Source organism: Phoenix dactylifera, chromosome 10 (assembly GCF_051530095.1).
Source record: "Phoenix dactylifera cultivar Ajwa chromosome 10, Ajwa_hap1_PhDact_Kaust_v1.1, whole genome shotgun sequence".
Taxonomy (NCBI): domain Eukaryota; kingdom Viridiplantae; phylum Streptophyta; class Magnoliopsida; order Arecales; family Arecaceae; genus Phoenix; species Phoenix dactylifera.
Genome location: NC_143199.1, coordinates 29576668 through 29604273, shown reverse-complemented (window position 1 = coordinate 29604273; position 27606 = coordinate 29576668). Strand labels below are relative to the sequence as shown.

The window sequence follows — 27606 nt, the reverse complement described above, 5'->3', positions numbered from 1 at the left end:
TATATCCTACACCGCGTGCACTATATGACCTGCACACTGTCCATCATCTCGTCTCCTTCATGTACGCTCTATTTATTACGTGCTTATCTCGGTGATAGGTCTTTATGGGAAAGATGAGTTGATTGACATGGTGCACAATCATATTGGTGTGGTTCAGAATATAATTTGTCATAACACCAGACAATATTTGTATAAGTAAACTTCTGTGGTCCCATATATATAGAGCCAGCCCAAACCTTAGGGCATCTAGACGGTCGCCTAAGGCCCCTGCCCAGAAAAAGATCCACGCCCACCAGCTACTGCCATCCGTGACTTCTAGCTACAGTGAATCGCAAATTCGGAGTCTGTAGAGGTAGAGCCAACGGCTACCTCGACAAGGCGACCTAGGATAAACCGCGGTCCCTATTGCCCATCGGCCATGACCGTCCCAGGCTCGCAGCCAGGCTGATATACGACGTAAGGTAGAATTGGATGCGGCATGGGATGGTCTTTGCTCCGGAAATCCGTTTGCCAGTTCTCCATTGCCTCTCGGAGAATCAGAAGATAAGGTCCAGTTACAAGAGACCACGCGAGTCCGCCTTGATAGATTCTATCAGATGGCACGCGGCACATCGTGTGATTCGACCCCTCGTGCCACAGCGACCGGCTTTCGCAAAAATACCGACCACATCAAATCAACGGTGGATTCACGGCCAGAGTTGACAGGTGTCGTTTTATTTCATGCAAATGACATCGGGAACCCTCCCTTCCTTTTAATCGCATCGTTGAATCCAAATCAGGCGGCCAAGCAGTGCAATGTCGCATAATATTCAGCGTATAATCAACGAGGTACAGGTGAACTCAGTCGGTCGGTTAGCACGGTATCGGCCGGTACGGTTTAAAAGACGTCCGCCACAGCAAACCCGGGTGGCCATTCCCCAGGGCATCACCGGATCAACTCCTCCCTCCGTACCCAAATTCCGATCGCTCAAAGGCTCCTCTTCGTCTCCAGCTCGTTCTTTCTCTCCTCCTCGATCCCTTCACGCCTTTTCCGGCGTTCGAATGCTGCGACCCCGCCCACCGCCGCCGTCCTTTGCCCGTCCGGTCACGCCGCCGTAGCCCGCCGCCCGCCGGAATCCTCGTTTCCGGCGTTCGACAGGGCGAGGAATCGCCGCGGGCTCGGAGGAGTGGTCCGGGCGGGGGGTTCTAGGGTTTCTTTTCCCGTTCCTTGATCTTTTCTCTTCGCGCCTGGGTTTCTGGACGACGGGTGGGGGTTAGGGTTTCTTGAACGTCGCCATGGCTCCGGGGCGCAGGAGAGGTGGGGGCCGGGGCAAGGCGATGGACCAGTTCAAGCTGGGGGATTTGGTTCTGGCGAAGGTGAAGGGATTCCCGGCATGGCCGGCGAAGGTAAGTTGGGCTTCTTGTTTGGATTATGATTCTGTCACGGCAGTTGGAATTTTGATTTCCGTGCAATTCTTGTTCCTCTCTTTTCCTCTACTCGTCTCAAGATTTCACTACCGTCTTCTTGGATTTTAGTGAAAGTATGACACATGACATCTAGGGTTTTGGAATTTCGCTTTAATGGATAAATGTCTGGATAGCTTGATTATATTCTGACTGAAACTTTGTTCATGATGCTTTCTGCTTGCATAGTTTTTTCCCTTTTCTGGATGCTTATTTATGTATGAGAAGTACTTGGACCTACCAAACTATACTATAGTAACTCGCATTTCTTTTTATTTCTCGGTGGCTTTTAGTTTATTGTCATCTTTGTTCCTATTAATTTTTTCTTAATAAAAAAAAGAGACCATGATTTTTGTTTCCGATTTCTCTTTATTGCGCTTGCACTAAACATTCTCGTTGCTTCTCTTATCGTTTATATCTAATAGACCTGGGATGTTTCTTCTCAGATAGGCAATCCCAAAGATTGGGGGCAATCACCTGATCCTAGGAAATACTTCGTGGAGTTCTTCGGGACTTCTGAAATGTGAGTATGATGCATGCCCCTTATTTTCTTTATAGCTCTTATTTTGTACTCTGGGTGAATATGTAAGTTACATCCTGCGTTATACCTTATCTTGTTCTATGTAGTAATATCAGCTGCTCTTTGAGCGGTCATCCCATTGCCCCTTCACTTTTTTTAATTAACTTGGTTAAATTTGAAAGTTAAATATGGGGATGGCCAAGAATTATTATATGGTGTAATGTTCATATAGGGAATGACTCCTCGTAGAGCCCTTGTAGAGAAAATTCAAGGAGAGATTTTTCATGTTCTTCATACAAAGTTCATTTTAAGATTAAATTAGAATGACCGCAGATAAATGCTTTTGGGAAATTCCTTCAGAAAGTGGATCTTTTCTTATTTATTATCTGGGTATAAATGGTTTGCAAATATTTCACTGAATTATAACTTATTAGTATTATGATACATGCTATTATCAGGTTTAGATAGAACTAAGTATTTTGCCTTTTGGCTACTTTTCCAATGTAGTCAGTTGAGTCATATTAGAATTTTTTGGAGACTTAATTTAAGGTTTCAGACGATGATGAACTTTATGTCCAAATCTTGGGTGAGACTTGCCGTTCCCATTCATGTCGAGATTATTAGTGATAATTCATGTAAGTAGCAAATAGCTTATAGTCAGTGTCATAGTGGCATTTAGGTGGGAAATAATTGTAGAAGCTTTTAGAAATAACTATTGCTATGAGGGTGGTCTAGGATTTTAGGCTCCATTTGAGCATAATACATACCTTAACATGGTTAAGCTGACTCCCACCTTAATTGCGATGATGGGGTAGGGCTGCAACTGTGTTTGTCAAGCTGAAGATTAAGCTGTTTGGACTTGGCCAAGTTATATCCGGTGGTGTTCAATCTCAGTTCAAGCTAGAGTCAAGCCCAAAGATCAATGTTCAATCTTGGGTTGACACAGTGCTAGCAGATTTAACTTGGCCTGCAATTGGCTCATTTGTTCTATGAGCCAAGTTCAAGTTCAAGGTTGAAATTTAGGCTAGAGTGCAAAAAATTTGGTACAGTGAGTCTAAATCAGCAAGAAGAACCTAAAAGTCAATAAGAACAAGAATCAACTATATACTTCCCAAGTACTTCATGGAACACGAATCAACTATCTACTTCCCAAGCACTTCATGTAATTGAATGTTGGCATATAATTCCCTAGTAGTTATAACTGATGATCTTTCTAGTTCAATATTTTGCTTTCCCTATCTCATGTAAATAAAAGCTATTGGGATCCCATCAACAGAGAAGAATATGGAGACAATTGCTTGTGGAGTGTTTTTTTCTCTTCTTGTTTGGGGCCATGAGTTTTGGTTGGTTTGTGGTTTCATTCATCACTCGATGAAAAGTGCAACACTTCATTTCTTGATCAGCAGTGGATGTTTCTGCCACTTACCCATGATTGAGGTGTATGCACAATGTATCATGCATTTTTTGATGCATGGTTGATTATAGAGTTTGCTTGATGGGAGGTGTATATATCCTTTGAATGCATGATGTGCGTATGGTTCATGTTGGAATTTAAGAGGACCAACTGGTTGTTGGCTTGCATTTGTATCATGCGTTGGTTTGTCCGAGTGTCAACGGTTGCTTAGTGAAAAATGTTTAGGAACTAAAACATCCATGTACATGTAAGTCTTTGAAAAAGAGGAGGTAAGTTAGAAGCATGTAAGTTACAGGAAGCATACATGTGGTTTTGAGGTTTTCTTGGAATGCAATTTTAATGAGGTATTTTTGGATATTGTAGATAAAGTACCATTTTTTTTTTTTTTAATTCTATGCTGTGTTTATATACCAAAGGAGGGCCTTTTACGTACCAAAGGTGCTACAAAAAAGGTTGAGGATTTGGGTTGAGGGCAAGGCCAAAGTGGGAGGGTAGTGTATAAAATTATCATACTTCTGATTTAGGAATGGAGAAGTATGATTCTAGGTACCAAACGGTGTAATAAGGAGCTAGGAAGTGGCAGGGACTTGTAGGATTGGAGGGGATCTAGGACAATTGGACTAAAAAACGGAAAGAGTGATGCAGTTTAGTCTAACTTCCTAATAATCTTCGCTTAAGAGGTGATAATTTCTAGTATTGAGTGTGGAACCATGCTAAATTTTGTGAATCTCGCCACACTCATCTTATAGCTTCACCTTTCTTTGTCTATATATTTGTTTGTCTTTCCGCGTTCTCTCTTTGATGCTTTCTGATATTGACTATAACTATGAATCTAACCATACCATCTTTTGGCCTCATGTCTCTCTCCCCCTCTCCCCATTTTTTCTGTGCGTCCTTTGGTTTTGTAAGAAGATGGAGCTCTTGTATCAAGGGTCATTACCTATGTCACTTTGTAGTCATGTTTTACTGCCGCAAAATAATGTCATTCAGAGTTGAACTAGTTTAGCGTATCCAATGAATTTATTTGTTGTTGTGTCGGTTTGCATAGTAAGGTTGTTTATGAAATTTAGTTTTACTTGTTTGTCATTCTGAATTTCTGGAAATCTTGTCCTTGACTAGGTTACTAGGTTGGGGTTCTACATAATGTGGGACCCTTATCATATTGTGTGCTGTGTGCAGCAACATTAGTAAAAACACCTATTCTTGGCGACACCCCCTCGTTTGGATTTTTTTTATTCAAATTCAATTTGAGAGAATTCAAGAGTCCCAATTTTTAATCCTGATTGCAGAACCTATGTAAATTAGAGGATAATCTTGCTAATCCCTGCATCACATATTTCACAATCGGTGAATAAATTAAATTGCTCTCAAGGAGCATATGAACGATTATTCTTAGAAATTCTTGTATACTCCTTTGGTGAGGCACCTAAACTGCTGCCTCCTTCCTCCTCATTCACTTCCCTTCTCTTTTTGTTGTCTTGTTTTCTCTCCTTCCCCCCTCTTTGAAAGCCATTCGCATTGTTGTCCCCTATCCCCTCTTCCTTTCTGTGAATGATGCAGCAAGAAGGGCGAAGGGCTAAACAAGGGATCCCAATGCCCAGCAATGGGGTAGGTCAATTGGAAGGGTTGTCCCCCCTTCCTCCCCTGGTGCACCATTGAGGAGCGGTGGCAGGAAGCATCGAGGGGGGAACAAGATATGCAAAGGGCAGAAGTGGAAGGGGAGGACATGGGTAGATCCAGGGGCTGAGTTGGGCTTGTTCCAACTTAAAATGAAAATTTCGACAGCAGAAATTGGATCCCTCTTTTCCATTCCTGAGTTTCTGACCATTTTAACCTTCATCATAATATTTTATGTGAGATCGCTTCCATTTCACCCTAAGTTTTTTAGAAAACCTTCCTCTTGATATTGGGCTTTCATTTTGTATCATAGAGGTACGAGGGAAGTGTCATATGGAGATAAAGAGGGCCTTCATTTCATGGGCACTTGTTGCTGGTAGTAGAACAAGGATGAGAGAGGAAAAGGCAAGAAAGATGAAAGATGGAGAGATGAAGTGTATGGGTGGTCTTAAGGTTGCCAAAGGGCCATTTGATTATGAGAAGATGAAAAAGCTATGGTGTTTAACTTTACTGTATGCTATAATGTGCTATTTAAGCCCCAAAATGGAAAATAAAAAAGGAAAAAAGTCAGTTAATTAGATTATTATTGGCTGATCTTCTTGGTGCTGTTTAGCTGTAAGAGATCTATGTTTGATTTCTTCTCCTAAAAGAACATGCCAGAAGGCTAAATTTTGTTCTTATAGTAAAATTCAAAATACAGAATACTCCATAAGTAGTAAGAACCACTTTGTTCAGGCCATGTTGTAAACAATTGAGGAATTTACTGTTCCTTGGATGGACCTTCACTTAAGAGAAAGAAAAGGCCTGCATGAGGTCATGAAGTAAAACAAATTGCAGAATGAGTTGTGTAGTTCTTCACCAAAAGTTAGGCTGCATTTGTTGCTTTTCGCAAAAAATAATTTATTATTTAAGGCGAGAGTGATTTTATGGAGACTGATTTCTCTTTCGTAACTTGCTGTACCAGATACCAAATATTCCATTGTGGACTAAAACTAATGAAGAGAAAATGAACATATTTTTTTTCTATTTTGTTAATTGGAACTAAGGATTTCCTAGCCTTTAATTCTTTTCATGAGATTACTGGATTTTGTAAAAGCTTCTGATTTAGACTTAAGCTCTTTGTTCGTACATCCTTAGGGCTTTATACACATGTAGCAACTAGGAATCAGGTTTCTTTATTGTTAATGCAACTTTAGTATTATGCAGACATTAATGAAAAAAATATTTGTTGATGCATTAATGCATGACCTCCATCTTTTAATTTGTTGTTAATGTTGCTGCAACACGACAGTTCTTTTTTCTATACAGTAAATTGGGTTAATTCATATTAAGCCTAGGTAACCAATATATACTGCGTATTACCGTCTTTTGTATCGTAGGAACCAAGTTGCCCCTTCTGACAGCTGAAAGTAGATTGTCCAAAAAAAGGCTTTAAAATCGATATTTCTTTGCTATCTAGCTAATCAAACATTTTGTTTTGTCTCCTAATCTTATGTTCATACCCATGCATTACCGAAAAGGATGGTACAGTTTAGATTGTTATTACAAGACAAGTGATGTTGGTCATTGCAGTAATCAGCTTTCCTGGAAAATGGATATCCATACACTTGAATTTTTAATGGTGGGATGGCCACTAAGCTAGAAATGTTGGCAAATTAAATATACTTGAGAGTTTTAATTTTTTCCAGGGATTTAGAATCAGGATAACTATGATTGAAGAATTATTCTAAATTTATGTATATATAAATGGAGTATTCATGACACATGAATGTACATATGGAGGTTTGCATATTCTAGTTTAAAAATTGACATTCCGTAAATAGAGATCAGAAAACTTTAGTGGTTTATGGATTTTAGAGGTTATTAGTTATTAACCATGGAACCGGCTTGGTTCTTGAAAAAGTATTCGATGTCAGAGACTATTGTTTTTTTAAGCACTAGTTATTGAAGTGTCTGCCTTATTTATAATAATTAACTACTTAATTAGTTGATAACTCTGCCATTGACTTATTTTGATGCTTTTATAATTAAATTCAAATTTCTATGCGAATTTGAATGCAAAACCTCTTTGAAATCATAATTCGCAAAATCTACTTGGAGATCAGGATCACACTTCGGGAACCAGAATAATTTCTCCTTATAACATTGAAGTGGCTCTAAATCATGCAAACACGAAAAAAGTATTGCATTAATTCAATGACTGACCATAAATCGTCCAACATTTTTCTAGAACATTATTTTATTATGGTTCTTATTTGCAGTACTTAATATATGATATTCTTCTAAATGGAGACAAGATGGAAGAGAAATTTTGTACTTTCTCTCTCGGCATGTATCATGCTCTTATTATTAAAATATGACGAGCAGTCCATCCTAAAGAGTTCAGGAGTTATCTGAAGCAGATCTATGTTATACTGAGACAGCAAATATTTGCATGATTCAGTTTACTTGGAAACCGGTTAGTCAATACTGAGAAAAACTGAGGTTGCTGGTTTCAAGTGATATTAATTTTCTTCTCTGAGATTTATAGGGTTATAAATGAGATTTATGTGTATTATGAAAAGTCTATGTCAGGTCCTAAATCTTGTTTAATTTATAATTGCGGTGCCCATGTATGGTATTTTTCTGAAGTGAGAGCTTTCTGATGCATGCCGTGAAAACTGTGTGGGTAAGTGACCTCAAATGAAGTGTCTTCTTCCCTACCTTAGTCTTGTTCATGTGTGACCATTTACCGAAATCTTCTAGTCATTCTTCGGACATGGTTGGTTCGTTACACCGAGAAATATTGGTTTCCTCCATGTTTCTTGCATCTTATTATTGTTTACTGTCAAACCTTGATAGATAAATAGTCTTCATATGAAAGTTTGCTCCCGTGCTGATGACATGGTACTTCACATTCGTTTATTGATTCTTCTCATATGTCATTCTTCCTAGTATTATGAATTCTGTCAAAGGGTACTTGAGTCTGGTCTAAGAGTGTGTCCTGTTTGGCCAACTCTATATATCCCTGTAACTGATCATGTTTGTTTGCTGTTCTTCTGCAGTGCTTTTGTTGCACCAGCTGATATTCAAGTATTTACTAAGGAATCAAGAAGTAAGTTGATAGCTCGCTGTCAGGGTAAAACTGTCAAATATTTTGCCCGTGCTGTGGATGAGATTTGTGGGGCTTTTGAAGAACTGCACAAGAAAAGTTCAGGTGAGCTTGGACAGGATGTTGACAGGACCACCACTGGTCCTGCATTTTCCCAAACTGATTGTTTTGAAGATAGCAAGGATCTAGTAGATAACCATGAGACATTTCCATTAAAAAATCGGGAGGAAAAAGTGGAGCAGAACGAAAGAGATAAGAGTGAGAACTCTAGTGATGAGTTGCATGGCTTGGAGCACTGTTCACGGAGTCATGAGGGGAACGTGACCTCTGATTTGAAGCCTAGCGATTTAAGTGGAACAGAATCTTTAGTTTTGTCTGAGTTGAGGAGGAAGAAAGCTTCAAATACTGATGGTATACATGAGCCACTAGAAAGGAAAGCTTCAGTTTCTAATTCAGCTTCTGGTGGTCCTTCCCTGAAGGAAGATAATCTAACAAGTCCTCATCTTGATGTCAATCAAGGTAATGACAGGGAAATATGCTCCAAAGCTGAAATGGTGGAGACTCTTCCAAAGGGCTCTGTGGCTAGTGGATATCAGCATCTTTGTGATTCGGAAAGAGGCCATGGGGACCTGTCTTGCAGCGGGCCTCTGGGTTCTCCACCTGTGGCAACATCAGTTCATTTGAAAAATGCAAGCAATGTACAGAAAGTTGTAGAGAATGGCCGTCTCATAGCAAAGGTGGTTCCTAAATCAAAAAGAGAACTCAGCAATGACCTGAAAGTACAAAGAAGCCCTGCACTAAAAAAGCAGAAGGATTCTTATATGAAGGGGAAAAAACAGCACATATATGAAAATATTGCTTCACGTGATGGTGCTAGACCCGAAAAAGCTTCAAGATTAGATGCTGATGTGAAAAGTGGAAAGAGATCAAAGTGTTTGAAAAAATCAGAGGAGGATTCGGGAAAAGATACATTACAAAGGGGTCTTAGCAAGGAGGAGGAGGAAGAGGAAGATACTTCTAAGGGACATGTCTCCGAAAGGTCACCATCTTCTGATGGATCTGGGGAGAAAAGGTCCCAGTTTCGTGGTACTAAGCATAAGCTGGATGACAATGAAGATTCAAGGCTAGCTAAAAAGTCAAAATATGCAGACAAGGGTGGTGCAATAACCAAGAGCTCAAGAAATAGCAATTTATCTCATTTTTATGCTAAAAGTAAGGAGGTCATAGAAAGTAAGAAGAAATCTGCTACAACTCTGAAAGCTGATAGTCATCTGGTTTCTAAAACAGGAATGCATAATGTTAGGATGCCCATACAAGGCCCGCCATTATCAAAACAACATTGTCATGAATTGGAGACAGCATCAAATTCAGAGACTAAAAGTGCTAGAGATAAAACCTATGTTCGCCCCAGACGGAGGTCATGTCGATTTGATGATGATGATGAAGAGGAAGGGCACAAAACTCCAGTTCATAAACAATCGGCTGGCAATTTGATTATGGTAAAACCAGACATATCAGCTCCTACTGAGAAATTTCAGTCACAGCTAGGAAGATGCAGTGATCCTCCATCAAACGTTAACAATGGCGTGATTAAAAACCCAGATTTTACAAGAGAGGAGGAGTCTTCCAGTGATAGGACATCACCTGTTAAAATTGAGAATGATTCTTCGTCTCCTTGTCGTGGCAAAATCGCAGAGAGAAGGGCAGAAAAAGCTTCTGGATTTGGGAAGCCAGAATATCAGAAATCCTCATTTAGTGAGGTCAGGAAAACCATTGTTTCACCCAAAATATCTGCTGGCCCAGGTGATACAACAAAGTTGTCAGAGCACAAATCTATCAAGCCCCAACCAAGAACTTCAAGTTCAGTTTTGGTAAAGAAAGCACAAACTTCTTCATCTAAACTCTCAAGCCAGACTGCTGAGAGCTTAACCCGCACTCATAATCAAGCTATGGCAGAAAAGAATAGGTCATCGTCTAAGTCAGAGATGGTGAAGGTCAACTCTAAATCCGATGTGCAGATATCTGAGGTCACTGAAAATAGGTCTGTCATTACTTTTTCTGCTGAGCATAACACTGAGAAGGATGTTTTAGCAGGAGAACGGTATGTAAATTGGTACTTATCCTTTTTATTAGTTATTGTACATAAGTTTGGTGTATGATTCCTTGAGTCAATTGATTTTGATTGCAGATCAGAAACTGCTAAAGAAGATAAACCTGCAAGTTTATCAACTGATTGCAAATATACAGGTTCCTTCAAGTCAATGAAACATCTTATTGCAGCTGCTCAAGCAAAGAGGAGACAGGCACATTCTCATTGCCTACCCTGTGAAAATGCTTTTCCTGGTTCAGTCTCGACACCGCCTGTGATACAGGGAAGAAGCCCAAGTCCTGCTTCTTCCATTCCCTTGTCATCAGGGAATTCTGTTCAAATGGATGCAAAAGAAACTTCCGCACCTTCTGATTCTCCATCCATACTTGCTCGACAACTGTCATCAACAAATCAAGTAGAACTCGAAGAATATGAGCACAAATTTAGTCCTGGATATAGACCACCTGGGGGTTCATTGAGTGGCGGTACTGAAGCTGCTGTTGCACGTGATGCTTTGGAAGGAATGTTAGAAACACTTTCAAGGACAAAGGAAAGTATTGGACGTGCAACCCGTCATGCCATTGATTGTGCCAAATATGGCATTGCTGGTGAGGTAAGCTTACTTGTAGGATCATGTGTTATTGCAAATGTTTTTATCTCTCACCCCTCCCATCTCTCTGTTTTTTTTTTTTTTGGGGGGGGGGGGGAGGAATAGATGCACCACATGTTGATAAAGCTGGCTACATGCACTAGCTTGTGTTATTTTAGTGTCTTCACACCCTTTATGTGATCAATCTGCTTTCAAGTGGCACTTTATATTTTCTTGCATCAAATAAGGATCCTATGCAAGCGTCCTTCAACTTAGGTTTTTCTGACAGTTCTTGCATTCTTTTGGTTGGTAATGATTGATAATTTGGGTTTTATTAGTGGGACAAGTTTATCAATTTGCTTGTTGACAAAATAAGGGGTTCTGTTAAGTTCTTTTGAGCTTAAAATTATTTTTACTTGATGAATTCTTTTCAAAATAAAGTTTTGTACCTTTTAGTTCCTTGATTTGATGGTAATGGTTATGCATCAATAAGTTATGCTTCTCCCCTTTCTTGTGGTTTGTTATACATGTTAATGTTCATTCACTGTAAAGTTCATGCCTTATGCAGATTGTAGAACTTCTCATTCGGAAGCTAGAGTGTGAACCCAGTTTTCATCGTAAAGTTGACCTCTTTTTCCTTGTGGATTCTATCACCCAATGTTCACATAACCAGAAAGGTAGGTGCATCTATGGAAGAACTCCTGTGGCTTCCACGAAAATGTGTTTACAATCAATATAATTTTGGTTGAAACCATAGTTTATAATGGAAGTCTACGATTCTACTTTTTGGTGTGTGCTTCTGGATCTAATAAGATAACCAATGGATGGATTTTTTTTTTTTAATTTAAAAAATCTTAGTCTTTTTAAAAATGATCAGGAATCGCTGGAGCCTCATATGTTCCTACTGTGCAAGCAGCATTACCACGTCTTTTGGGTGGCGCTGCTCCACCTGGAGCTGGTGCTCGTGAGAATCGTCGCCAATGTCTCAAGGTAATTGTGTTACTAATGTTCTATTAATAAGAGGTTGTGCTTTTTGAAGGAATAAACTATTTCTTCCACAGGTCTTAAGGTTGTGGCTTGAGAGAAAAATTCTGCCTGAATCACTTCTACGTCAGTACATGGATGAAATTGATGTTCCAAATGATGACACGAATGCTGGATTTTTTCTGAGACGTCCATCTCGAGCTGAGCGTTCCGTGGATGATCCGATCAGAGAAATGGAAGGCATGCTTGTTGATGAGTATGGAAGGTAGTTTATTGCACATATTAATCGAATTCCTTCCATTTTAATATGCTGATTTCATATTATCCAGTCATCCAGTTCATTAGTTTAGTGACAAAATTTACCATTTGATTGAATACCAGGTTCGGCTGATTTTCTTATGAAAATGGATATATTTTGGAATTTAGTCTTTCATAATTTGAACCTAGATTTTAAGTGCTGGCTCATGCTCATTTGCGTTGGGTGGCACATACTCTACTGGGTGGTACGAGCGCCAAAACTGGATTATCATGGCATTTATTTGATTCCTTTTTTTATTTTTTAATCATAAAAATACCTTTTAAATTATTAGAGGGCAAGTCTTGGTGGAATGATAAGGTTGTTTTATTGTGACTTGGGTGTTATGGGTTCGAAACATAGAAATAGCCTCTATGCATGCGTGGTAAGGCTGTTTACATCTGACCCTCCCTAGTCCCTGAAATGGTGGGAGCCTCATGAACTTAGATCCCTTTTTTTAACTTTGCAGTTATTAAGTTTTTTAAGCACTTTTATTTTAGCACTGCTTGGCATGTGCCATGCTGGCTAGTGGCTGGTGGCCAGCGGCCAACATGCTTGGCAACACTAGTACTTGAAGATATGATTTTTCCTATTTTAGATTAAAAATCAACATTGGAATGAGATCTAGAATGCGTTAGTTTTGCAATTCATCTGGTTCGGAGAAGCCATGAAGAGTGAAATTAAACTTTGCGTTATATCTTTTGCTTTGCATTACAATATTGCAATTGAGAGTTGAATGAAATCTTCCATTTTGTTCTGTTTGTAACAAGAAAATTGAGCAGATCACTTCTGTTATTCTATGTTTTTGGCACTATTTTTATAGAGTCCATACTAGGGCCGGCAGAATCGGTACCGTACCAATGGTCCGACGGGACGAGTCGGTACGGGCCCGCGCTGTGCTGTCGGGTCTGTACCGACACAGTAGGAGAGGCAGGGGAGAGGGAGAACGAGAGATAAAAGGAGAGAGAAGGGGGAGGTTGGCGGAGGGCCGGAGAGCTGTCGCGCGGAGGAGGTGGAGGCCGGAGAGCTATCGCGCAGAGAAGGTGGAGGCCAGAGAGTCGCGGAAGAGGGGCTTCCTCCAATCTCCTATTTTGTTCGAAACAGGGGCCGGAGAGGGCTCTTTTATTTTGAGGTTTTTAAGTGAAAGTCGGCAAACTAATTGCCGACTTCACTTAATTTTTTTATTTAAAACAAATTAAGTGAAGTCGACAATGAGTTTGCCGGCTTTCACTTAAAATCTCTAAAAATAAAAGAGGCCCCTCCGGCCCCTGTTTCTAGCGAGCCCCTTTTTTGTGGCTCCTTCCTCTACGCGGCGGCTCCTCGGCCTCCGCCGGCCGGCCTCGACCTTTCTCTCTCTTCCTTTCTCTCCCTCTCCCTCTCCCGCTCTCTTTCACTCTCTCTTTTTCTCTTTTTCCTTCGTTGTTTTCCCCTCCGGTGCCGGTCTTGTTTTCGTCGTCGGAATTGTTCCGGTCTACGGCCGGTGCGGCTCGGGACGCTTCGGTTCGGGACAGTTCTGCCGACCTTAGTTCATACATTTGTTTGGTCAATAGTACATCTTATAATGAAAGTACATATCCCCCTCATCTGGTTGCATTTATTTTCTGCACAACAGTCTGGCAATCATGTGTGCACTTGCTCAAGCTTATGGTTTGATGGCAAATCAATATCTATTAAATGAAATAAAAGCAAAGAGTTAAAACATAAGTTGTGCTTCAATACAATTACCAGCATTTAGCTTGTTAAGTGCCCAATAATGATATCATGGTAGCTAATGTTCCATCAAGATTTGATACACCAAATGGTGGGCTTGTACCTAATTCAATTGGATGCACATTAATTTTTAACTGTCTTCTATTTGATGAGCCCACACACACAAAAAAAAGTTAAATAGAGATTTTTTGGTCCCTGTTTCCACCCTTCATAAAAGATAAAATTGGAAAGAGGAGGAAAAAATCAACAAAGTGCCCTAAAGAAGGTTCCCAGCTAAAGTCCAAGCTATTTCTCTTGAATATAACTTGTTTTCATTTTCGTATGCTCACATGTATGTTCTGTTTCTATGTATTATTTATGTATATAGTAAACAATTATATGTGTGTATATATTGTTTATAGAAGTTGTCGTGTTATTAAGGTTACCCCACTTTTCTTTCATTATTTGCAAAGTCATTCAACATACACGCATCATACCAATCCACAATGGAGTTTCAAATCCTTCACTTCTCAGTTGGAGAGTCTGAGTCTGAGAACAAGCCAAAGAGAGGGAAGAAAAGATTGTAGGTCATATTCTTCATTTGTCCTGTCAGGTATGCTGGACTGGTGATTGCATGTGTAGTTGAATTTCATTATTGTGTTTTTGTATCTAATTTTCTGATCTTTATGCGACACTTGTTTCCTGTTTATTGAGAAACTATTGGTTTCTTTTATCATTTGATTACTTTCTTCTTTGTGCTGCCATTCTTTGAATCTTTTTACATATTTTCTTATTCTGTTTTTTCAGCAATGCAACTTTTCAATTGCCTGGACTTTTATCATCCAATGTTTTTGGCGATGAGGATGAAGATCTTCCTGGTAGTCCATGCAAGGATACTGGCAATGAATTGGTAGTTGAAGCTGTCGGTGCTTCAGAAGAGCTAGATGCTTGTGCTTTTACTCCAAGTGACAGACATCATCACATACTGGAGGATGTGGATGGTGAACTTGAAATGGAAGATGTGTCTGCCTTATCCAAAGATGAGAAAAGTGTATCAGGGAATAATCACATAAAACTGGAACCTCAGCATCAGAACTCTGACTTAGCTTTTGAACCTGCATTGGCAGATCAAACTGAGCTTCCCCCTCTACCTGTGGGTCCTCCTCCACTGCCTTTGGATCCACCTCCGCTGCCTTTGGATCCTCCACCTCCGCCACCACCTTTGCCTCCATCACCACCGCCGCCGCCACCACCACCACCATTATCACCATCTCCTCCACCCCCACCCCCACCCCCACCATTATCTGCAGCACCACCCCTGCCATCTCTCCTGCCACCCCCACCCATGGTGTCGTCATCCCCGTCATCATTGTTATATCATCCTTCTATGCAAGAATATAGCAGGACCCCAAGTGTAAGTGTATTGACTGGTAGCCTGTATTCATGCTCTTTATATAGTATCTTTAACCTCTGTCTTCTATATGCAGGGCAATCAACTAGCCCAGATGACTGCAAATGCTACCATCCAGGGCCAGGATAATGCTGCTTTGAAAAGTGAAGTGGTTTTGCAGCAGCCTGCTAACTTCATGACAAGTGGCATTTGCAACACACAACCTATAACCAGCTTTAGTTCCTCGAGGCCATATGAATATGGACATAATGACATGTATTTAACAACTCAATCTTCCTATGCCAGTCACCAGCTTCAACAGGGCAGTGCGCGCTTCCACCAAAGACCTTACCATCCTCTTCCCCCTGCACAAACACCCCCAAGTCATCCCTTTCCACCTGCACAAACACCACCAAATCATTTCTCACATGTTAATGCTATCAGTCAACAAAATATGCAGCAGTCGTGTAATCCTTACACCTTGTCATCTCATCCTAATAGTCGGAGGCATTTTGCTTCTGATGAACAATGGAGAGTGCATTCTGGGGATTTTAGTCCAGATAATCATCATAATGCTTGGGTGTCTGGAGGGTCGTCAGCTTCTTTGGTGCAGGATGGTATGTGGTAAATGTTGCTTATAAATGAATATTTTGTTCTCCCGGTTGAACAAGCCTGTTAAAGAAAACAAACAACAGCTTTTTTAGTAGTTAACTTAGGATGGTCAAACTCTGAATATGTTTGACATTTTTCTGGTAGGATTTTTGAGGCCTAACATGGAAAGACCATCTTCAAGTTCCATGTGTTTTCAGCTTCCTTTGAATACTCTTATGCCATCTGGCGGAGATTCAGTTCCAGGTTGTTTTGATTTGCAAGTTGGGAATTTGGTAAAGACAAATTTTTATTATCATCACGTTGTGATTGTTTTGGTGTCTTTTGAATTTATCCAGGCCATGGTCTTCGCCAGGTGTTGTCATGTAGGCCTGATGTTCCTCTTAATTGTTGGAGGCCAGCTTAATGGTGAATTTGGTAGTGTTTAGTTTGTGGTAAGTTTTAATAATTAATAGTATGTAGCTGTGTACTTCATTTTCTGAAAGTACTCTCGGAAGTTATAAATTATGTTCTGCTGAAAGAATTTCTTGTAGAAGAATCTCACAGCAAAAGATATCTTCTTCTTTTTTTTTGTTTTTTATTATGTTTCAGCTTTTGGCTGTATGACATGTGGAAGTTGGGGACTTGCAACACTGATGTTTGTGGAGGAGGAACTTTCCTTGGAAAAAGGCAATTGCCATTAAAGATGGTGGCAATATCTAGAACTGCCTGTTGGCAAGGCTTTGTACATTTTAATTTTGTCTTGACAATTGCATCAAGCAGGCTAATCGCTGCTAAATGTAAGCCCATGTTATTTACACAATTAGAGAATGTGATTCTGACCCTTGTACACTTCTGAGTTAAATACAACATTTTTTCAGTTACAAGTTTGTTGGTCATACTGTTCAGAAGAATTTTATTCCTGGAATATTTCTGTCTTAGTTGATGAAGCACCTTTTCTACATTGATGGTTAGAGGCATTTTTTGAATCAAGTTTAATTAACTGCAGAAGTAGAAATATCTGGGTGGAAGCAAAATAGGCATGAGATGAGGAGAAAATATGTGATTTACTTGCAGAGGTATATTGGATCTTTTTCTTTGCTGATTGTTTGGTGCCAAACAATGATATGTGTGGAGATTGTTTTGCTTTATACTGTCGTAATTTGGGTACCACTAGGCAGAAGTGATCCCACTTTTTGCCTTTTTTTGATTGAGATAGTTAGCTTTGAACTAGGCATGCATTAGTTTTTGCATTGGACTTGGAGCTTCCACTTTTTATAGGTGAGACCTGATCAAACACCAGCCTGTCCACATTTCATGATTAATCTACCAATATCTTTTGATGCACAGGTTCTTAATTTAGTTTCTCTTTGTCCAAACTCATCTTGGTTGAAGTTGTTCCACATGTTTTTCGTCGTTGTTCTTTGTTTAGAGAAAATTGTCATTATATATGTCCATTGCAACCGCACATTCAAGTATATATGTGTTTGGTTGGGGGAGGGGCTGTACAACCATCACAAATACATGATCCATGTTGAAAAATGGGAATCTAAAGCATCACATATGATTTAGAAGATTTAGAATGCCTTTGTACAAAAAAAAAAATGTTTGTTAGATACCCCTAGCTTGTGCATCAAGTTGCCCTAAAGATAATACATTGTATCATGACATTAAACATTATTTATAGACCACCTCTAGTGGGATGATTGATCCCCATATGTGTATATATAGAGAGAGAACGAAAATCTATACTACACAATAAATTTTAAATTTTTACTAAACAGTTTAATGATTCAAAAATCAATGATGGGTCATTTCTCCAGCATTTGGTCATGATCATCACCACTGAAAATGCTTGTGAAAACCATCTATTTGTGGAGGTCTCTAACCTATGCATAGAGGGCAAACATAAATGGCTTTAATGGCATGATTTTTCTTACTATAATCTGAGTATCAAAACCTATTGAAATAAGGTCTATAGATGTTTTAAGATGTGTAAATCAAGATCAACAGCGTGGATTTTCAGTTCATATGCCCTATCTTGTATTTTTAGGGCACTAGAACAGTTTGTTACAGTCCATTTTTTGCACCTAGTTGATGCTTAGGTAGGATACTGACATTCGTTTTTTAGGCATCTTTAATGGTGTAGATCATGATCAATGATGCCGTAAGTTAAAATCCGACTATTAGGGAGTCTTTGCAAGAAGGGAGTATCTTCGGCAATCAATAATTCAAAACTTCATGCACGTTATGTACTATATCATAGAATGCTGATTATGTTGAGGACTCATCAAGGAATATTGAAATGGTTGATACTATTTCATATTGCAAAGAATTGATTGATGTGCATGCATAGGAATACATACAGATACACTTAATTGACCTGAACTTATTGAATGCACATATTGTATAATTTAGCTGCCTTGATGATATCAGCCTGCCATCATAAATGTGGTTGGTATCGGTGTGGCTTTTTTAATTTTAAGAATTTTCCAGAATATGTATCTATATATGTATGTATGTATGTTTAGATGCATGTATTTGCATCTGTAGTATATACATGTATATATCCTGATGGATTCATAATTTTTGGCATGTTCATAATAATATATTTAAAAGTTTAAACATGTTTTTCGCCCATAGTATTGCCATTTTAACAGTTTAAGATGGAACATTGAAGTCCTAGTTAGCATTTGTTTATCCTTAAATTCTTTGAAAGTTTGTATATCCGAACAACATAGGCACTATATTGCCACCCTCTCCGATGCAAAACATGTGTAATGTTAGCCTATCAAGTGCTGATTATAAGGGGTATTCTAAAAAAATGTTTTTGGCGTGTTTTTTGAGAGCATGCTATCATGTCTCTCGATATAGATGTATTTGGTGTGTTTTGTCAGACATACTGTTTTGATAGCTTAGGTACTGATTAGCAGCCTATGTAAGTTAGGTGCTAATCTTGTGGTTGATGGAATCTCTCTGTGTGCAAGTTTAGCATTTGCAATTTGATGAACATGATCAAATTGCTAGCCAAAATGTCTATATGGTTATTCTGACAAAGTTTGTTTGTTCCAGAGTTGCAATCACACCTATGAAGCATGTTAGGAGCTCACAAAATTTCTGAATTTGATGAAGAAATCAACTGTCTTAGCCTGTTAGTTTGTTTTCTTCCGGCATAGTTTGGTTTTGCCTCTAATTTTTTGAGAGTCCTCACAAAGGAGAAACCAGAACACTTATTTTTTTAGGAAGCACATGTTTGCTTTAAAAGTTTTAAAAGTGCTTATTTAAGCAGCATGAAACATGCCCTTAATAAATGATGCAACTGTCCTAATCTGATCTCATGCATGTGGCTAGCCCATAAATGATGCAACTGTCCTAATCTGATCTCATACATGTGGCTAGCCCTTGCCTGGCAAAATACCTTCCCTTCCAAATCTTTTTACACCTTCTATATACATATCTTGTATCTGCTGACACAGCAGATCAATGTTAATCTTCAGCTGGACCAGGGAACTAGAACAGTTAAACAAATGTATGGAGAATTAGATCTGTCAATTTTTCTTTGGTGCCGAAGAAAAAAAAAGGATACACGTAAAAGCATTTTTTTTAAAATGGTTGTGTAGTTAAATTTAACTAGAAAATTGTCATTGTTACTGGTCATAAAACACTAGCTTCAGTTTGGAGTCATGATTCATATGGCAATAGCCCATTAGCATCTCATTCTGCTAAAACCATAATATAGATAAATCATTACTGGAAATCATTACTGAAGAACTCTGTAAAACTTCTGAAGCTCCTTGGACATTTCATAAGAGAAATAATGGTTTTCTTAATATTAGTTGGTCATGAAACAATATAATGTCGAAGTTAGTATGTGATTATTCAAATAATTACTCTTTTGTTGGGTGAAAATTCAAAACAAAGTAGTGGGCAAAATCCAATCCAAAATCATTGTTCATCTCAAACTAGCGCTTCTGTAGATTTGAGCTGAAAAATTAACAAGACTTTAGGAGCTGCCAAACATCTTCCTATAATAAAGCTTATTACTCCAGTGGTTCTCCTATAATTAGCTTCCTTGGTGATGATTGTTGATGGTCACAGATTAGGGCTAACATGACATATACTGCAGCAAATTCTGTTGTCATTTGGCATCATCTATTGTCTCTGTCTCATTGATTAACAGTACTCTTTTAAATTTTTGGGATATGTAGCACCTGGTAGCTCTTTTATGGTTGTGGACTGTAGTTTGAACTGTAAAATTGTGGAATTTAAGGATGAGATGAATTCTGTATTGGATTTTCTTCTAGTATTACTACTTAAAACATTTGGGAAAAACATAAAAGAGCATTCTGTAAGATTATTAGAATTTGGGTACCATTCTGCTAAACTTGTGAGAGGAGGCTGTGAATTATACACCTACCAATATACAGGAAGGAAGTAAGATTTAGGGGAATAATGGCACTGATGATAGGTAAAGTACTTTTAACATGACTAACAGTGTGATAGTTGAGTTTAACAATTGCTATGTGTATTTGGACTCTGAGACCAAGCTTTGACTAAATGCATTTGTGGTGCTACATTTAAGCTTTAATAGAAGTAAATGTATCTAGTGAGAACATTTGTAATCAAGGTATTTTAGTTGTGGTAGAATATATATGATGAAAATTAAAACCATTCCAATGTCTTTTTTTCTGCCTTGCATATGCTATAAAAGTTCCATTACCCAATTATTGTCCCAGCAATCTAGGGTCCTAGGACGGGCAATCTAGGGATAAACCTAACCTTAGGCAATTTTTTTTTTTTTTAGCATGTAGTGCCTGCTCCATGACTCGAACTTGCACTATTGCACTTGTCTGCCGAAGCCTTTTACAATTGCCCCAGGCATGGCGCACCTTGCATATGCTATGGCAACCAGAAATAGAAGCTTTTAAACATACTTTTAAGAGCCTCATACAAGTTACGCCGTCTTGGTATTAGGTCCCGTTTCGGTGCCATCTAGTCACCGTATCAGTACGTCTGATACAAGGGCCGATTCGGTGTACCGAGTATTGGTAAGCCTCCTATACCATATACTGGTATCGAACTAGTACGGTATGGTACGCCTTGTACTGTCCGGTTCGATACGGTATGGCATACCATGGCCTCATATTTCTTTAGGAACTGATTATGGCTTAATTAGCTGATTTGCAAATGCAAGTCTATGGAATCAAATCCTGTTTTCTTGTTTAGAAACAAAGTATTGGTGGCTTTGTTTTGCTTGAACTATTCTCATGGAAGAACGCCTTTTCGTCTCCCCTCAAAAGTTGGTTCTTGGGATCTTGAAGCATATCTCTATGTTTCATGTACATGCAGGTGTGATGGTTACATCATGTATATCATATGTTGATTTTTTCCTCTTTTTTCTGAACCTGATGAAGGGACATGTGTTTATGTTTCTACCGCCTATGTACTTACCCTTACCTCTAAAACACAAACAAATGATGGTTGATGGCCCAAATATTGCAAAGATCCTCTAGTCTTCTCCAGTGATTTAATTATGTCTTTCTTCCTAGACATAATTAGCATGGTGCACATTGTTTTTTTATGTTTTTATGTAAACATGTTCTGCTAAATTGATCAGCTATGAATAGAAAAATAATAATTTCTGACATGGTACCAAATCCCAGAGTATGATTTAGTTGAAAAAAGAAAAAAAAACTGAGGAAGCTTATGGGTTGCAAATGTTGGCTTGTATTTCATGATTTTTTGTTATAGAAAATTTAATATTTGCGAAGAATTAGGCATTCAGGTGTCTGACAATCATAGCGGTCATTAAGAGGTTTTTATTTCATTACTAGAACTGTGCATTAACCGATTTTCTTGGGGGGTTATATAACCGTTCAAAGTTGCAATTTCTTCAGCCTAGCTTCAAGTTTGTGTTGCCTACTACGTACAATGTAATTAAGCAATTTGCTTTGTCCTACTACATTTTTAAGTTATTTTTCCTTCCATCTTTTCGCTTCTTTGTCTATGTGCTCGTAACATATGTGTTTTAAGGTGTCGTGTAACCATGTCAGGGATTATGTTCACACTATTCCAATATTTCTAGATGCTAGAATAGAAACAGAAACACAATAAATTGGTAGATAAAAGAAATCATGTTCTGCCTATTGATACAGAACATGTAAGGCTACGGAGAATTAACAATGGTAGATGTGAAATTGAGCCATCAGAAGTTGGAAAATAGTGAACTATAAAACAAACTTACCAATCTTGTGTTTGAGCCCATTATAGTATTTCATTGTATTGAACATGCCCTGGCTTGATAATACTGAAGTCCATTACCTTTTTGCTTTGTATGATCTTTTGATGTTCTGTTTTGTCTGTTTTAATTTTTAAGAATATTATATCAAGTAGGTTTAGACTTAAGGAATTGTTTTTGTTTTATCTGGTATCCACTCTTTTTGTTTTTTGTTGCTTAGGTTGCTGAAGTTGGGAGTCTGCTGTCACCCACATATTATCACATCAGAATTTGCTTGAGTGGTTTACATATGCATCTGTACACATTGCTATGTCCCATTCTGCTTTTCTTTGGGGTTTCCTTATGCTACACATTTATTAGTTTCCACGCTTTTCTTGTTCAAGGCCATTCTTTATGTCAAGTACCTTTTATTACATATTATAGCAGCGTAGTTCTGTCAAAAAGAGAAAAAGTTTACATGATTTTCGGGCACTTGTCCAAAACTCATTAGCAAGGGTTGCCGTGCCGGGACCGGAGCTTGTACCGATCGGCCGGTGGCACGGTTCGGTATGTCTCCATGTTGTTCTGTGCTAGGCCCGTACCGATGCAACAGAGATGGCGAGGGAGAGGAGAACGGGAGAGAGGAAAAGAGAGAGAAGGGGGGAGGGAGAGGTAAGAAGGGCTCCAGACCCCTTTTTCGAATGAGGTCCGTTGGGCTTCCTTTTTTATTTTGAAAATTTTCAATGAAGCCGATTAGGGGTTTGCCGACTTTACTTAAAATTTAGGCCTTTTTCATTTTGAAAATTTGAAGTGAAGTCAGGCAATCCCCTTGCCGACTTCACTTAAAATTTTCAAAATAAAAAAAAGGGCCCAACGGACCTCATTTGAAATAAACAGGGGTTTGGAGGGTGGATCCCCTGCTTCGGCCTTCCGGCGGTCCTTCTTCCCTTTTCCTTCCTCCCTCCCTTTCTCTCTTCCTCTCTTTCCTTCTCCTTCTCCCCCTTTGGCAGTTTCTCGTTTTGAATGCTTGAACTGTCTCGGTTTGCCGCCAGCACGGCTCGGTAGGCTCCGAATCAGGCAGTTTGGGACACTTCCACATTCTTTCGTTTAAAGAATATGTAATCTTCATTTTCATGCTTATGCATATGAATATAGATAAGTATTCTTTGGCACCATAATGATCAGTAGAATATGTCATTGTAAGTGATTCTGTATTTCCTTTTCTGTATTGTTCTTTTCTTTTCTTTTCTTGTGGACCATCTTAGTTTAGTCACAAGGCCATTTCTTGTCAACCAACTAAAACTGTGTATGAGTTCATGGGTCATCTTATAAATTTTTGGAATCTATATTTTCGTGGTGCTGTAGATGGTCAGTTAATTTCAGTATTTTTTGCCTTTTCATTTGTAATTCATATGCGAATGCGATGATAAGTTGGATCATTATACCCAGGACCTTCATTTGTTGTGGGGTTTCCAAGATTCTAAATTTGTAGCATCTTGTCTATGGAATGCAAGACATGAATTGCCATTCTGCAAATATAACTTTTCTTTTTGTGGGTCGCCTGAGTTTAATATGAGGGCCATCTCTTGTCAACAACAAGTAATACACATGTTCAAAGCTCTAGTCAGAAATCCACATTTCTGGCATGCTGCAGTTATTCAGTTTATGTCAGTATTTCTTTTCCCTTTTCTTTTGTAATATATGTTGATGTGATGACAGGCTACATTTTTTTACCCTGGAATTTCATTAGATGTGATATTCTTAAAGTCCAAAGACTTTTAGATGCTTGTCATGTGTATGTCTGGTAGATTTTTGGTCTACTTTAAATTGTTTTTGGGATATGTCATAGTTGCTCATTAAACTCTTAGTTGCTGGAATCTTCAGCCTTCTGGCTGTTATACTCGCTTTGAAATTCTGCTCCTGCTCTTCCTACTTCTTTTAAATGCTGTTTTACTTAATTCTTATTGCAACTATAGTTTAGCAATATCCTTGTCAAGATTGAATCTCTTATTTGTTTTTTAAAGTTCTTATGATGTGTATATCTTGAAAATGAAGCAAAGTAATTTGTTAGTAATGTCATAAGAATTTGCATGATTTTAGAAGGTGCTCGCTATCTTTAATTTTTTAGAGCTTGAGTTGCCTGCTCTTACCAAAGCCTGGTTCACAGCTGCTTCTGACGCACAATAATGATTGAATACTTTCAGCCTAAAAAAATTATCAATGGACAGTTAAAACCTATATAGTACATGATAACAATCAAATTCTGCCCCTGATTTTTTAATTAACAATGCATGGTTCTTCATATGAAATTCTTCCAAATGTTAAATCTCAAGGAAATGTGGGCATTCACTTGCATGTGCTCCTGTATGCTTCATTTAGGAGGTTGGATGTGGTGGTAAAATTATACAGTTTTTTTTTTTGTTCTTCATTGGGGAAGGGGGGAGCCCTGGTTACTGTAGTACTATTCTTGCTTGATTTCTTTACATTTAGCTTGTGATATAATAACTTCTATGGATCAGAATTTTTTTTTTAAGTTCTAGACTTACGTGTTTGACTTGAAATTGGACTGAGAAATAACTGTGACAGGTTTTTGGCTGCACGAATGGTGATCTATGTAAATAGATATCTTATCAGAATCATATGTGGCAAATGAAGAAGTTATGTTAAAGGTTCCCGGCAGATGAAAACAGCTTCAAATGCTGCTGTGAAGTTTGGAAATGCCATAGGTTCTTGGAGAAATGGACAGTTCCATGACATTCTGCAGAGCATTTTCAAAACATCGGACAGAGGTCATTGTTCCTAAACTTCCAAGTTCAGAATTCTGGTTTAGTTGTCTCAATTTTGGCATAGATATTGAAAAGTTATTGCTGTGACTTGAAGTGGGAAAAGATAATAGTAACCTATATTTTTCTTGATATTGATCTTTCACCATGTTTTAATTTGAAGCTGAAACAGTGAAAATTTACTACATAAACTCTGAAACTAAATCTTTTGTGTAGGCTTATCATATGTAAATATACTTGCTTCTAAGTGCCAATGTTTATTTGTTATTTTGATACCGATGCATTCATCATCTGGACCCTTGTTATGTGGATTCCTTTGTAAATATATATGAGCTGTGTGCCCTTACAAAATCTGTCAATTTACTTTTCTTATCTCTATTGTTATATCAAGATTTTCTAAATCCTTTTGAGCTACTTCCATTCATGTTAGCCTAGGTATTCCCCTCTTGGGGTTTCAATGGAAAATAGCATCTCTAAAACCATGGATTCAAATACCATTGAACCATGAAGGTACCATCGGTCTCGTATTATTTGGGCAAAAAGATGGCACTAGGAGGGGTGTTGGGTTGCCGAAACCTAGTGGTATCGGCATGTATTGACCATACCAATAAGTACCGCCTTCATCGACCATGTTGATGAGTACTAGTCTGTACCAACCATAGGAACCGGCCAATATGTAGTGGTACCAGGCTTGGTTCTGTCAAAAAAAAAAAAAAAAAAAAAAAGAAAGGGAGAGAGAGATACGAGAAAGATAGGGAGAGGAGGCTAAGGCAGAAGGGGGGTAGTGGAGAGAGAGAGAGAGGAGGATCAGGGACGGTGGAAAGCTGAGGTTCCTCATGCCCCATCTGACACTTGGGATGAGCCCTAAACTGAGTTTGTGCACCATAAATGGGTCCCAACTCAAACCTAATCCATTCAAACGTGACTTAAATCTGGCCTCGTAACTTCTCCCCTTAACACCTCTCCTCCTGATTGTCTCCTTCCTCTCCCTTAAAACCTCCACCATCACCTCCTTCCTCCCTCAATCCTGCCCTTCCTCTTGGTGGCATTATCTTTGGACCCTCGCCCCCCTCCATGCCTTGACGACAAGTTCTTCACCCCACCGCTTGGTGTGCTTGCGCCATCTCCCAGATCCTCTCTCACCACAGCTCTGTTTGCAGATTCCTCCTCCAGTGCTGCTATTTTGGCCTCCCCTCCCTTGATCACTAAATCAAGACCCAAAAAAGAAAGGTAAGTGAAAGTTTAAGAGCTTGAAAAGGCTGGAGAATCCAAAAATTCAAATAAAAATCAAAATAAAAAAAACATACTAGATGGTACCAATACACCATCATCCCTAGAGTTGGTACGGGACGGTCGGGTACCATAATGTTCTTGGGAAAAATAGATACCACCAACTGATATCGTTAAGTCCTTGTCTAAAGCTGCACATCTAACAATTTTCCTGCACATGTTTGTGATATTTTGATCAAGTTTTGGTAATTTCTTCAATTTCTGCCACTTCTGTGTTCCTTTGGTATTCTCGCTTTTCATTCTATGCTTCCTAGTTTTAACCAAGCCTGCATGTCAACATTCTCATTTCAGCAAATCCCTTTTTCATTTTTTTTTTGTTAGTGTGTGTGTGTGTGTGTGTTTTTTTTTGTTTTTGGGGGGGGGGGGGGGGGGGGGGGGCGCTCACTTTTGCCATCTGATTTTTATACCTTGTTTGAAACAGTCATTTGTTTTATTGTCATGGTAAACATTCATTGAGAACATTGCAGGCTATACTTAGCACCTTACGTGACATGTACGGAGATAACTAGCATGGGAAATACTCTCATGCCTATGTTATAATCCAACTTTAGACCTACACACCCTTATTCTCTTAAAAGATTAGCATGAACAATGTAGTTTTAATTGATGAGGGGAGAAATGGTCTTATATGCTAAATTAAGTATGTGAAAAAATAACTTGGAGATAGCTTAGAGACAGGAGTGCTGATGGGCCTTGATGTAGGCCAATTTTGATTCTGGCATGGGATAAGTGTTATAGCTAGACGTATAGAACTCAAAACTTACTAGGCCCATAGTCTACTGTTGATATACCACACTAAACGGTTCCGGTTATAATTAGTAGCCTAGTGTTTGCTCATTATTATCTGGTGCAATCTATAATCGATTACTACAGGTGTAGATTGATTTCATAATAATCAATTATGGTGCGATTGATTAGACACTTCAGCAAATACTTATCATCCTAAAAGATTATCATACAGGTATGTGAACGCAAAACAGAACATGGTAAATATTTTATTAATGAAGCCAAATCAATGAAATATAACTAGTGCAGCAAACTGAAAATAACCACAACAGAACAATAAAAAAATATTGCCAGTAAACTAGGGTTTCAAGGATGTGATAGATGGCAACGATGGTAATGATGATGGGTGGAGATAATGATTGATGGATGAAGAAACGAGGGCCGGGCAAAAGATGGTGATCGAACTAGTCGGATAATTACCTCTGCGAGTTTGTTCCCTCCAATCCAATAAGAATCCTCAGGCCGCGCTTCACCAAGGTATCGAGATGAAGGATGACGGGGTCAAGAAGGTGGCTCCAATAAGAAATAGGTCAAGAAGCAGGATGAAAGTAGAAGAAAAAGGATCTCTCAAGGCTTCGCCCACGGTGGCACTTATCTTTCTAGGGTTTCTTCTTCTTTCTTCCATGCATGCACAATTCTATTTTCAAGACTATCATCCATCCTCCTCCGTTCCTAGAGATGAGTGATGACCGTGGGTATTGAAGAAAGGCTAAGGCTCAAGCAATTAAGTGTGGTGGTTTTGTATCGCACCTAAGTGGATCCTTTTTGCTTGGCAGTACTAGTACATGACTCGACTAAAAATCCAAGCCTAAACATGGCTT

The 27606-nt window shown here is 38.8% G+C and overlaps 1 protein-coding gene across 5 annotated transcripts in view; it reads left to right on the top strand.

Moving 5' to 3' along the window:
* Positions 1 to 786: 786 nt before the first annotated feature.
* The window catches only part of LOC103722461 (ENHANCER OF AG-4 protein 2-like), a 36898-nt gene continuing 10078 nt past the window's right edge, over positions 787 to 27606 (top strand). Inside the window, exons 1-14 of one of the 5 annotated variants that reach the window (XR_015969476.2) lie at positions 842 to 1386; positions 1890 to 1966; positions 8039 to 10186; positions 10274 to 10787; positions 11332 to 11440; positions 11641 to 11753; positions 11825 to 12012; positions 14539 to 15145; positions 15219 to 15738; positions 15878 to 15976; positions 16069 to 16164; positions 16322 to 16509; positions 23376 to 23593; positions 24513 to 24999. Coding sequence is in view for 1 of the 5 variants with exons in the window: in XM_008813031.6 (XP_008811253.4) it covers positions 1276 to 1386; positions 1890 to 1966; positions 8039 to 10186; positions 10274 to 10787; positions 11332 to 11440; positions 11641 to 11753; positions 11825 to 12012; positions 14539 to 15145; positions 15219 to 15738; positions 15878 to 15976; positions 16069 to 16136 (4554 nt within the window). In the remaining 4 variants the exon portion in view is untranslated. Of the gene's footprint in view, positions 1387 to 1889; positions 1967 to 8038; positions 10187 to 10273; positions 10788 to 11331; positions 11441 to 11640; positions 11754 to 11824; positions 12013 to 14538; positions 15146 to 15218; positions 15739 to 15877; positions 15977 to 16068; positions 16165 to 16321; positions 16597 to 16718; positions 16789 to 23375; positions 23594 to 24512; positions 25000 to 27606 lie in introns of those variants that run through there. The other 4 variants (XR_001880358.5, XR_015969475.2, XR_606475.6 and 1 more) reach the window with 4 other exon arrangements.